Below are 13,339 nucleotides of genomic sequence, written 5' to 3'. Positions count from 1 at the left end.
TGAAAAACAGCCTTCTTTTCTGGCTAACAAGTGCCTTATAAACTTATTTTGGTGCAATAAAGTAAAATAAAATAAAATGAACTGGTATATTATAGGAGCTAACTAAGAGAGCTCTGGTGGCCACAGCCAGCTAATTAAACACTGTGCTGGGTTATATCTCAAAGTTTAATATAAGGTTTAAAGACTTCATAATGAGAAAATAAATGAATGGAATTAGCTATATAAAGTGGGTAAGAGATACAAGCACTGTCTCCCATATAAAATTCCAACTATATTATGAAGATATTATGAAGAAAGTAAAACATAGCTGCCCTTATAAAATCATATGGGCTGGAAGTAGTTGGGAAATATATATCTCCTGGTATAGAAGCCTGGCAAGCACAGCCCTTAGCCAGGTAGCCAGGCCGACAACCTCAGCAGCAAGTCATATTCACATCAGGATGTGATAAGCAGAACAACACCTTACCCCCCACCCCCAGACCTGCCCCCCTCTCCCCCCAGAGCCCCACGCTCATCACAAGAAGGAAACTCTACAGAACAGTCTTTTCTAAACTATAAACATTGACTAACATTCTATATTAAGGCACTCAACTGTAAACACATGCCCTTTGAGTCTGAGTTCTGCAAATTGTTGCAATTGTAGTGTGACTTTGCAAGAGTCAAGTTGCAAATATGTAGCTGAGATTGAGCAATGTAAGGTATTGTTTTCCAACAACTCCAGTCCTCAGTGGCCTGAGAAGCCAAGCATGAGGCCACCAATTAGTGGAAGCTACCCGTGGAGCCAGTTAGACGTGTACAGCTGCATGAATGGACTCCTGCACTTAAAAACTAATACTAATAAGAAAGAAGAGACTCCACAGCTGCTTCTAGTAACTGGTCCTGAAAGTACTCAGAGGTGGAGCTTACGTATTTTGGAAGAAAAGAGCACCTGATTGTCCTTCGGTATGAGTTGTGAACACAATGTGTCTACTTTAAGTGAGGCTTTGGCTTACGTTGCTATGTTTGTTGAAGCTAAGGTGTTTGGCTATCCTCCTTTGATCTCTCACATGAGCTCCTGAAACTGAAGCTGTGGCTTTCCTGTTTTCCTGGAAGCTGGAACCAGAAAGGGGAGTGATAGAGATTGTCTGGACCAAATAGCCAAGCAGTCACCTGTAGATGACCACAGACTTCCTATCATTGATATGCATTTATGTTAAACTAAAGATGTAGGAAACCATAGCATTTACTGTCATGGTGATGCAGATGCTAAACTTGAATTCATTTTGAAATCTTTTGTAGTTCCACCTAGTATTAAAGGAGGGAATGGCACCACGGAAATATCAGCGTTGCTCAACAGCATAGTTAAACTGGAATGTGAGACACGGGGTCTTCCATTGCCTGCCGTTACCTGGTATAAGGATGGCCAGGTGGTCATATCCAGCTCACAAGCACTTTATGTTGATAAAGGACAATTTCTTCACATTCCAAGAGCAGAGATCACTGATTCAGGAACATATACATGTCGTGTATCCAATGTTGCCGGAACAGCTGAAAAATCATTCCATGTTGACATCTATGGTAAGGACATGTAACCTTCACTGGATACCTTCCTCTTCACATCTAGCTTATTCATTAATAAAGCCTTGGTGGGAAGTTTTCTCACTATATATTGGAAGAGTTTGCTATAGTTTTGAAAAAAAAATTTACAAAAGCTAAAGCTAGCAAAATGTAGCTGATTCCTTTAACTAGCCTTTCTGCTTGGCGCTTGGAGCATCTCAAGGTAAAGTGGTTGTTAGGATTAAGATCTTTCTCTGCTCTTTTTCTTGTGTTAGCCTGACAGTCCATAGCATTCCAGAATACATAGAGTAGTTGTAGATCAGCTGAACCAAGAAATTTTTCCCTCACCAATTTAGAGGGGAGCAAGCCTATAGACATTCATATGGTCAAAGCATATGAGAAAAAAAATCCCTTTACTTATGATGTTCTTTTATAACTGGGAAAAGAATTACCTGAAATACTGCTTTTGTTCTTCCTAGTTCCTCCAATAATTGAAGGTGACTTGACCACTCCTTCCAATAAGCAAGTTGTTATTGGTCAGTCATTGATCCTGGAGTGTAAAGCTGCTGGCAATCCCCCTCCCATTCTCACTTGGTTAAAAGATGGTGTACCTGTGAAAGCTAGTGACAACATCCAAATAGAAGCTGGTGGGAAAAAACTCGAAATCTTGAGTGCCCTAGAAGTTGATCAGGGAGAATACACATGTGTGGCTACCAGTGTGGCAGGAGAACGGGAAATCAAATATGAAGTTGATGTCTTAGGTAAGTAAGGACGCCAGAGTCTGGATTGTCAGACTCACAGTTCTGGATTACTGAACACATTTTGGATCATGTAGTAATAATGCAATCTAAGTTCATTATAGTGAGCTGTTCAAGTCTGTTCAAGTAGTGGGTTTCTGAAGAGTCCTGTTATCAAACTTTCATGCAACCATTTCATTGATTTTGTTATGAATGTGCTTTGTTTTTGCAAGGCATTCTCATAACTCTATTCACTGCTGGTCACAGTGAGTCACAAGTTGTTCTTTCAGCATAATCACTGCGTCGGACCACAGAAAACAATCTCTGGATCTTGGGAGATCATCTTGCAATCTTGAGACTCCATAATTGCAGCCAGAAGATTCTTAAATGGATGTTATTATGAAAACAAACAACGTAAACCATGGATAAACTTTACATTAGTATAGCATTTATATGACAGAGAAAATTCTCCAGTGACAGAAGTATATTCATCATGGCAAATATTTATTGTAAAATATCTATAACTTCAAATTGCTTTGAGTATTAAACTCCTGTGAAAAATATAATTTTTTAAAATCTTCTACTTAGAATTGCTTGATGTCAGGGTGGGTTCCTTTCTGTAGATATTTCAATTTGGGATGGGGAACCTGCTAGCTCAGAGAGGCAGAGACAGCACCCAGCTGATCTTCCTACTGAGCTCACACCTCAGATGAAAAAAGCCCAAAAAGCTCACTGGCTCAATTGACAGCACAGGAGGAAAAGACAAAAAACTAAGAGCCAAAGGGCTTGCTAGCTCAAAGCTCAAAAGCCTGCTTCTTCTTATCCATGCTATCTTAAGTACCCTTCAACCCAAAGTCCCTTCTACACTTTAATCCCTGTCAACTGGTTTCTTGATCCAGGGTTATCTTTATTAAATACTGTGTACAGAAATCTTTTGGATTAAGGTGTGTGATAGCTGTACTATAATAACCTGTTTACAATAAACAGAAAGCTCTTGGATTAAAAGTGTGTGTTGGTGCTGAACCACACCATACAAATGACATGTTTTTATAGTACCCAATCTTGGGTTCACAATGGGATCAACTATCCTGCAACATTTCTCCCTTTTGTCTAAACAAAAGACTTTTCTCTAACATCAATAAACTACAATATCTGGTTAAAAAAAAAATACACTCATAATGTCCTGCCCATTAGTATTTGGCAACCTTGGAGAAAGTATTCTACTATCTGTCCTATCTTGGTGAGTCCAAAGTTCTATACCTAAATCACTTTGTATCATAACTTGCATGACCAGTAAAAAAAAAAACATCCTTTTAGACCTAAAAAATCTTAAATCTTAAAAAATTTAAGCTTAATTGTAAGACTATAACTATTTAGTCTTTAACCTCATCAGAGACCTGAGACAGATAAATATTATTTAAATAAACAGGAAGAGCAGAGCAAGCAGCTTCCAAAAACTATAGAAATGACAGATTGTTGGCTGCTTGGACAGTCACCCAAGATATCTCTATAACACTGAGGCATCATCTTCAGCCTTCTGGCTCAGAATATCTGGCAGATTTTTGTGTGAAGAATATAGTATGAAGGACTTGCCTACTTTGTCCTTGCAAAGCTCAGCACTTAACTTTCCTGTGTCCAGTTTGTCCATTTTAGGCAGAAACCTGTCCATAGAAAATCAAGAGAATTTTCTTATCCGGTGGCCATCTTACCATATATGAAGGCAGAAACTTAAAAGAGAATGTTTTGATGCTCATCTTCTTCAAAGTCGAAAGAGGGTGCTGCCAGGAGCTGACATGTCTCAGTGCCTTTCCTGCTACATTTTATCTTTTTTTTTTTCTTTCTAGTGCCACCAGCTATAGAAGGAGGAGATGAAACATCCTACTTTATTGTGATGGCAAATAACCTCCTGGAGCTAGATTGTCAGGTCACAGGTTCTCCCCCACCAACTATCATGTAAGCGTTTTGGTATGTCTTCTAAATACCTCTTGCTTTTGAATATAAGTGTTTTGGAGTTGTTCTGAAGGATTTTGACATTGAGGATTCTCAATTCAACATCATATTCCTCTTTGAAAAGATACAGTCCATTCACATGGCAGCTGGTACTTGATACTCAAGAAGCACATACACTGGCACAATTGGAGAAAGACCAATATATAAGCTTAGAAATTATATCATATTCAGAAGATATAGACAGTTAAGCACCATTAAAATTACACCTCCTGGGATACTGACATGTATAACAGACTATTTAATTTAAAAAATAGCAGAAATATTAGGGAAATGGAAATGGGAGAGGTTAGCATTTACATTCTTGCCCAGCTGGTCTCTTTCCTATATTCTCAAAGCATTATTGCATATACAATTTACAATTCCAAAATAATATGAGGCATACAAAAGAAGAGTTGGGTGACTACATTTCATACATTATACAGTGACAATACACAGAACTATAAAGCTCTATGATTTCAATATTTGATTTACAAACATTTTAAGCTCATTTTCATCTTGTTGGTTAATGTTATTTAAATATTACAGTGAATAGTATCATTTGTCCTTTTCTACAAACTAACTTACTAGAAGAATAACGAAGTCATTATATTCTTGAGTTCCAACTGTATGTCAATTTCCCTGAGAGACCATGTTTCCTTTTTACTTCTCTTTCTATCTTATTTTACATTGATTGATTAGGAGATCAGGCGAATGCATAGCAGAGAATAAATACAACATAAACATAACCTCTAGGAAAAGCTTAAATGCAATACGTATCTAGATATCTTTTTGCCTTTTCCTACAGGTGGCTAAAAAGTGGTCAGCTAATTGATGAAAGAGATGGATTCAAGATCTTACTAAATGGACGCAAACTGATTATTGCTCAGGCTCAAGTGTCAGACACAGGCCTATACCAGTGTGTGGCAACAAACATTGCAGGGGACCACAGGAAGGCGTTTGAAGTAACAGTTCATGGTATGCCAAAGAAAGGATGGATGCCCTGAATTTTAAACTACCTTGTGCTTTATTTATTATCTAATTCAGATAGAAGCAGAGCCACCTGGAGAAATCTTGCGTTGTATAAAGTAGTGTGAAAAGGACAACTATAGTTAAATAATGGCAGATTTACATTATTTTCCTGATGCCGAGGTTCACCGAAAGTATCGTGGGAATTTGATTAGACAAAAATTAAAAGTTAGTAAGTGTATTCAACATGGTGTCAGAAGGTGTAAAGGGAGCTAGAATATGATAGAAGAGGAAGGCAGCAACTTCCAAGTAAATGGGGTTATGTCAACCTTTAAGGATTTGACCCAAACAGAAGTGATTATAAACAGTGTTTTCCAGAAGCAAGGCTTACTGTGTAATTGCAGGATCCAAGAACATAAGCACATTCAGAGTGCTGGCACATTAAGGTTATGACCATGAATCTAATGACAAGGACAAACTTCTGCCAGGGCACTATGTGTCCCCCTTGCCAGCAGAACATGAAAAGGAAAAGACTGTGACCAGAAACTGAAGAGCCGTTTGGAACGCATGGAAGAGGAATCTCTGAATATTGACTACATTCTTCCCTCTGGCTCTGTAGACTCTTTTAGATTCCATTTTCCGTGTCCCTCTATGGAACACAGACACATTTATTCCACAGTCTCAATTCCAGGAGGGAGAGGGAGAGGGAGAGAGAGAGAGAGAGACAGACAGACAGAGAGAGAGAGAGAGAGAGAGAGAGAGAGAGAGAGAGAGAGAGAGAGAGAGAGAGAGAACTAACTGACATGGCTAGCTTCAATGACCTTATGACCCCAGGTTCGGTCGGTCAACCTTACTGGGAACAAATCCATATGCATAAATGTTGCTTGAATCTGGAGTTAGTTTAATGAGGTCACTTCAGAGAAATGATGGTAATTATCAATTGGGAAAACAAGCCAATAGGTAGGAGTTAAAAACACAGGATAGGTTACAGTAGCCATATAGACATTTTGGCTGTTTGAATTTATTAAGACTCCGAACTAAGAATGCATGTTATCTAAAATGACCAAAAGTTAAAAATTAAATGCAAGATGAAGTTGTGCCACTATTTGTGAAATATATTATGTTTCAAATTTTAAAGTTTCAGGTCACTTAAAAATACTTTAAACATGTTTTTATTAATCTTTTGAGAATTTCATGCTTTCATACAATATAGCTTGATCACACATGCTCCCATTTCTCTCTCAACCTCCTCTGGGAGCCATCCCACACACATATCCCAACTTTATGTTCCAGAGTTGTTTTTTTTTATATGTATATATAACTAGAGAGACCTTTTGTGTTGCCCAGGTATACATGAGTGCCTCCCACATCCTTTTAGGTCTGTTGTGGTTTTAATTCTTTCCCACCCGTCTTTTCATCTAGTTCCTCCAACAATTAAGTCCTCAGACCTTCCTGAGAAGACTGTGGTGAGATACAAGTCAGTCACCTTGCAGTGTGTAGCCAACGGTATTCCAAACCCATCCATTACATGGCTGAAGGATGGCCAGCCTGTGAACACTGCTCAAGGAAACCTTAGAGTGAGTAGAAGACATTGAGCCCAAATTGAGACCACTGTATAGGTCTTGCTAATTCTATCATCTCATTCTTTTTTAATTATAGATTTTCCTAGCTATGTGCAGTGGTGCACACCTTTAATCCCAGCACTTGAGAGTCAGAGGCAGGCAGATCTCTATGAGTTCAAGGCTAGAGTTTCCTAGAGGGAAGATTTGGTAGAAATTTGGTTAAAATATATTTTCTTTCATTTCTTAGTGGAGTTAAATAACCGCACTGATAGAAAGTGTAGTACAGGAATTGTGATTATTTTGATTTATGCCTTTAACACTTGATATCTTTTTTTTAAGATTTTATTTATTATGTATACAGGGTTCTGCATGTGCACCTACAGGGCAGAAGAGAGCATCAGATCATATTATAGGTGGTTGTGAGCCACCATGTGGTTGCTGGGAATTGAACTCAGGACCTTTAACACTTGATATTTTATAAATGAATGAATATCATTTCTGTTTCACATGCTGACTGTGCCCTCTGGAATTAGAACCTAGGTAAACAGAGGCATAGATGACAGATTTCTGAGGCAGATAATCTAATTGATGAGCTTTAAAATCAGAAATAGCCAGACCTGGTGGTTTAGCCACATTTTAGCTATTTGGTTTAGCTATTTGGGAGGCTGAGGCAAGAAGATTGATGGTCAGGCCTACCTTGGCTACAGAACAAGTTTGAGCCTGCTCTAAGTAACTTGGGGAATCCCTGTCTCAAAGTAAAAACACATAGCTAGGGCTGGAGATGCTTCTCCATGGGGGGTGATTGCAAGGCCCTGGTTTCAATCCACATTCCTACGAAAAATGCTGAATCAATATATTTTTCTAGTACGATCAAGTTAATTGGCAAATGGCATCTTGACTTTTACTTGCATATTTTCCATATATGGTAAGTCTTGAGTTTTCCTCATTATAGATGACATACATATCTGTTTACGAATCAATTCGGATCCTCATGTGGGATTAAAAAAAAAAAACCCTCACATATCTGTACAAAAGAAAAACTCAGTACACAGACTTCAAATACAGTGCAGGTAAGAGATATATCCACTGGACACACAAATAGACCATTATGGAACATAATGACTATATTAAAGAGGGAATACAGAGAGGTGCAGACTATGTGAGGAAAGGATTTGGGCCAAGTTGTGAAGAGTGCACAGGATCAAGTGAAAAAGAAATAAGCCCCGAGAGTGTGTGCACAGGCCAATGCTTTCAGGAGAGTGTGGTCCCTCGTAGGGTGGTCTGAAGAAGAGAGGAAAGGGAGAGTAGAGGCTGGCATACAGCAGTGGAGATTAGGAGATTAAAGAGTTAAAAGAGGAGTGACATGACCAGGTTTACATTTATTTTTATTTTTATTTTTAAACAATTTTTGTTTAAGTAATTTATTCAGATTGCATCTCAATTGTTATCACCTCACTTGTATCTTCACGTTCTCCCTTCCCTCCTTCTTTCACACTATTCCCCTCCCCTAGGTCTGTGACATAAGCAGACCTCCTCCCCCACCATATGACACAGCCTATTAGGTCTCATCCTGATAGCCTGCTTACCCTTCCTTCCTCTGAGTACCACCAGGCCTCCCCACCAAGGGGAAGTGGTCAAATAGGGGGCACAGAGTTCATGTCAGAGTAGTCCCTGCTCTCCACACAACTGTGGAGAACATGATGTCCATTAGCTAGATCTGAATAAGGATTCTAGGTTTACTGCATGCATTGTCTTTGGTTGGTACAGTAGTTTGAGCAGATACCCCTGGGTCCAGATCTGCCAGTCTTGATGGTCTTCTTGTAGGTTTCTAGGATCTTCTGGATCCTTACATTTCCCCATTCTCCCATATTTCTCTCACCTGGAGTCCCACCAGGAAGTCCAAGCATCTATCCCAATCTCCTGCTAAGTGAAGACTTTCAGAGGATATCACTGTTGGGCTAGTGTCCAGTTATAAGTGAGTATATACCATGTGAATCTTTCTGGATCTGGGTTAACTCACTCAGGATGATTGTTTCTAGTTCCACCCATTTACCTGCAAATTTCAAGATTTCCTTGTTTTTAATAGCTGAGTAGTATTCCATAGTGTAAATGTACCACAGTTTCTTTATCCATTGTTCAACTGAGGGACATTTAGGTTGTTTCCAGATTCTGGCTATTATGAACAAGTCTGGTATGAGCATGGTTGAGCATATGTCCTTGTGTGGTGGAGCAGCTTTTGAGTATAGTCTAAGGAGTGGAATAGCTGGGTCTAGAGGTATGATGGAGCATTTTTGGGGTATATTTCAAGGAGTGCAATAGCTGGGTCTTGAGTTATCCCTATTCTCAGTTTTCAGAGGAAGCATAAGAGTGATTTCCAAAGTGGTTATACAAGTTTGCACTCCACATCCTCACCAGCATGTACTGTCACTTGAGTTTTTTATCTAAACCACTCTGATGGATGTAAGATGGAATCTCAGGGTCATTTTGATTTGTATTTCTCTGATGACTAAGGACATTGAGCATATCTTTAAGTGTTTCTCATCCATTTGATATTCCTCTGTTGAGAATTCTCTGTTTAATGCTGAGGCCCGTTTCTTAATGGGGTTATTTGGTTTGATGGTGTTCAATTTCTTGAGCTCTTTATATATTTTGAATATTAACCTTTGTCAGATGTAGGGTTGGTGAAGGTCTTTTCCCAGTCTTTAGGCTGTCACTTTGTTCTCTTGACAGTGTCACCTGCCTTACTGAAGCTTCTCAGCCTCATGAGGCCCATTTATTAATTGTTGACCTTAGAGCCTGGGCTGTTGGTGTTCTGTTCAGGAAGTTGTCTCCTGTGCCAACGCATTCCAGGATCTTCCCCACATTTTCTTCTACCAGATTTAGTGTCTCTGGTTTGATGTTGAGGTCTTTAATCCACTTGGACTTGAGTTTTGTGCATGGTGATAAATATGGATCTACTTGCATCTTTCTACATGTAGATATCCTGTTAGACCAGCACCATTTGTTGAAGATGATATCCTTTTTCCATTGAATAGATTTGGCTTCTTTGTCAAAAATCAAGTGTCTATATGTGTGTGGATTTATTTCTGGGTCTTCAGTTCAATTCCATTGATCAACCAGCCTGTTGCTGTGCCAGTACCATGCTGTTGTAATTGCTGTTGCTCTATAGTACAGTTTGAGATTAGAGATTCCTCCAGAGGATCTTTTATTGTATGGGATTGTTTTAGCTACTCTGTTTTTTTTTTTCATATGAAGTTGAGAATTGATTTTTAAATGCCTTTTAAAATGTGTAGGTATTTTGATAGGGATTACACTGAATCTGTAAATTGCTTTTGGTAAGATGGCCGTTTTTACTATGTTAATTCTTCCAAAGATTTCCCTTGTTCATTTTTCCATCTTTTGATGTCATCTTCAATTTCCTTTTCAGAGATTTGAAGTTTTTTTCATATAAGTCTTTCACTTGCTTAGTTAGTTATACCTAGATACTTTATATTACTTGTGGCTATTGTGAAGGATGTAGTTTCCCTAATTTCTTTCTAAATATGATTGTCACTTGTATACAGGAATGCTACTGACTTTTTTGAGTTAATTTTGTATCCAACCACTCCAGCTGTAGGAATTCTCTGGTGGAATTTAGGGGGTCACTTATGTACACTATTGTATCATATTTTCTGCAAATAGGGATAATCTGACTTCCTCCTTTCCCATTTTTATCCCTTGATCTCCTTTTGTTGTCTATTGCTCTGGATAGAACTTCAAGAACTATATTGAAGAGATATGGAGAAAGTGGGCAGCCTTGCCTGGTCTTCAATTTTAGAGGAATTTCCTTGAATATCTCTCCATTTAATTTGATGTTGGCTATTTGTTTGCTGTATATAGCCTTTATTATGTTTACATATGTGCCTTATATGCCTGATTTCTCCAAAACTTTAAACATGAATGGGTGTTGGATTTTGTCAAATGCTTTTTCTGTGTCTAAGGAGGTGATCATGTGGTTTTGTTCTTTCAGTTTGTTTATATGGTGGATTACATTGATGGATTTCTGTATATTGAACCATCCCTGCATGCCTGAACTGAAGCCTACTTGGTCATGGTGAATGATACCTTTGATGTACTCTTAGATTTGGTTTGCGAGTATTTTATTGAGTATTTTTGCATCAATGTTCATAAGAAAAATTGGTCTGAAATTCTTTGTTGGGTCTTTGTGAGTTTTGGGTATCAAAGTGACTGTGACCTCATAGAATAAGTTTGGTAATGTTCCATCCATTTCTATTTTGTGGAGAAGCTCGAAGAGTATCAGCATTAGCTCTTCTTTGAAGGTCCAGTAGAATTCTGTGCTGAAACCATCTGGCCCTGGGCTTTTTTTTGGTCTGGGAGACTTTCAATGACTGTATCTATTTCTGTAGCAGAAATAGGAGTATTTAATTTGTTTATCTGATCTTGTTTCAACTTTGGCAAATGGAAACAATCAAGAAAGTTGCCCATTTCCCTTAGATTTTCAAATTTTGTGGTATATATGCCTTTGAGGTAGGACCTAATTATTCTTTGTACTTCCTCAGTGTCTGTTGTTATGTCTCCCTTTTCATTTCTGATTTTGTTGATTTGGATAGTGTCTCTCTGTGTTTTAGTTAGTTTGGCTAATGGTTTCTCTACCTTGTTGATTTTTCTCAAAGAACCAGCTCCTGGTTTTGTTAATTCTTTGAATCATTTTCTTTATTTCTAATTTATTTATTTCAGCCCTGAGTTTGATTATTTCTAGATGTCTACTCCTCTTGGGTGATTCTGCTTCTTTTTTCCCTGGGACTTCTTGAAGTGTTTTTAAGCTACCTATATGAGATGTTTCCAATTTCTTTATGAAGGCACTTAGTGCTATGATTTTTCCTCTTAGCACTGCTTTCAATGTGTCCCATAAATTAGGGTGTATTGTACCTTCATTTTCATTGAATTTTAGTAATTCCTTAATTTCTTTTCTTCTTTTTAAATTTCTTTCCTGACCCAGTTGTCATGAAGTAGAGAGTTGTTTGGTTTCCATGTGTGTGTAGGCTTTTTGTTATTTCTGTTGTTTTTAAGTCCAGCTTATTCCATGGTGATCTGATAGGACATAAGATATTATTTCAATCTTCTTGTTTCTGTTGAGGCTTGCTTTATGACCTACTCTGTGATCATTTTTGGAGAACGTTCCATGAGGTACTGAGAGGAAGGTATAATCTTTGATATTTGGGTGAAAAGATCTATTAGATCCATTTGATTCATGACATATGTTAGTGTCACTATTTCTCAGTTTAGTTTCTGTTTCATTGACCTATCCTTTGGCGAAAGTGGAGTGTTGAAGTCTCCCACTATTAATGTGTGGGGATTGATGTGTGGTATAAGCTTTGCTAATATTTCTTTTACAAATGTGGGTACCCTAGTATTGGTGGTTAGATGTTCAGAATTGTGATGTCATCTTGGTTAAACTTACCTTTGATTAGTATGAAGTGTCCTTCCTCAAATTTACTAAATATTAAAATGGGTACACTATCTTGCTCCTTGTGTCTGTTTACTTGGAATACCCTTTTCCAGCCTTTTACCCTGAGTTAATATCTACCCTTGTGGCTGAGATGTGCTTCTTGAATGCAGAATTATGTTGGGTTTGTTTATGCATCCGATCAATTCATCTGTGTCTTTTTATTGGATAATTGAGACCATTAATGTTGAGAGATATTAATGACCTGTGACTGTTAAGTCCCTTGATTTTGATGTTGGTTGCAGTAGACTGTTTGTGTGGATCTGTTTTGCAACAGTGAAATTATCTATTTCCTGTGTTATTTTGGTTGTAATTTGTCACTTTAGGTTGAAGTTTTCTCTAGTAACTTCTGTAGGGTTGGATTAATTGATAGGTACTGTTTGAATTTGTTTTTGTCATGGAATATCATTTTTTTCTCCACCAATGATTATTGAAAGTCTTGCTGGGTATAGTAGTCTGGACTGGCATCTGTGGTCTCTTAGGGTTTGTAGGACCTCTGCCCAGGCCTTTCTGGCTTTTATGGTCTCTGCTGAGAAGTCAGTATAATTCAGATAGGTTTGCCATTATATTTTACTTGGTCTTTTTCACTTGCCACTTTTTATATTTTTCTTTGTTCTATACATTTTGTGTTTTGATTATTATGTTGTGGGAGGATTTTCTTTTCTGGTCTATTCTATTTGGTGTTCTGTAGGCCTCTTGTATGTTTGTATCTATCTCCTTCATTAAATGGGGGAATTTTCTTCTATGATTTTGTTGAAAATATTTTCTTGGCTTTGGAGCTGGGCATTTTCTCTTTTCTCAATTCTTATATCCTCAGATTTCATCTTTTCATAGTGTCCTTGATTTCTTGGATGTTTTGTGTCAGGAATTTTTCAGATTTAACATTTTCTTTGATGGTTGCATGACGTTCTTCAATTGTATATTCTATTCCCAAGATTTTTTCCTCCATCTCTTGAATTCTGTTAGATAAGCTTACCTCTGCATTTCCTGCTTTCTTCTCTAAGTTCTCTCATTCCTGGATTTCTTCTATCTGTGCTTTTATC

General features: G+C 37.9%; 1 protein-coding gene across 1 annotated transcript in view; it reads left to right on the top strand.

The window, feature by feature from the left end:
• Positions 1-13,339, top strand: part of Hmcn1 (hemicentin 1) — a 424,838-nt gene that overhangs the window by 251,762 nt on the left and 159,737 nt on the right. The window contains 5 exon segments of the mRNA XM_051147547.1: positions 1,279-1,557; positions 2,016-2,297; positions 4,118-4,226; positions 5,068-5,237; positions 6,651-6,805. Coding sequence (XP_051003504.1) covers positions 1,279-1,557; positions 2,016-2,297; positions 4,118-4,226; positions 5,068-5,237; positions 6,651-6,805 — 995 coding nt within the window.

This window comes from Acomys russatus, chromosome 6 (genome assembly GCF_903995435.1).
Source record: "Acomys russatus chromosome 6, mAcoRus1.1, whole genome shotgun sequence".
NCBI classification, from domain to species: domain Eukaryota; kingdom Metazoa; phylum Chordata; class Mammalia; order Rodentia; family Muridae; genus Acomys; species Acomys russatus.
This window is presented reverse-complemented; position numbering and strand designations above follow the sequence as displayed.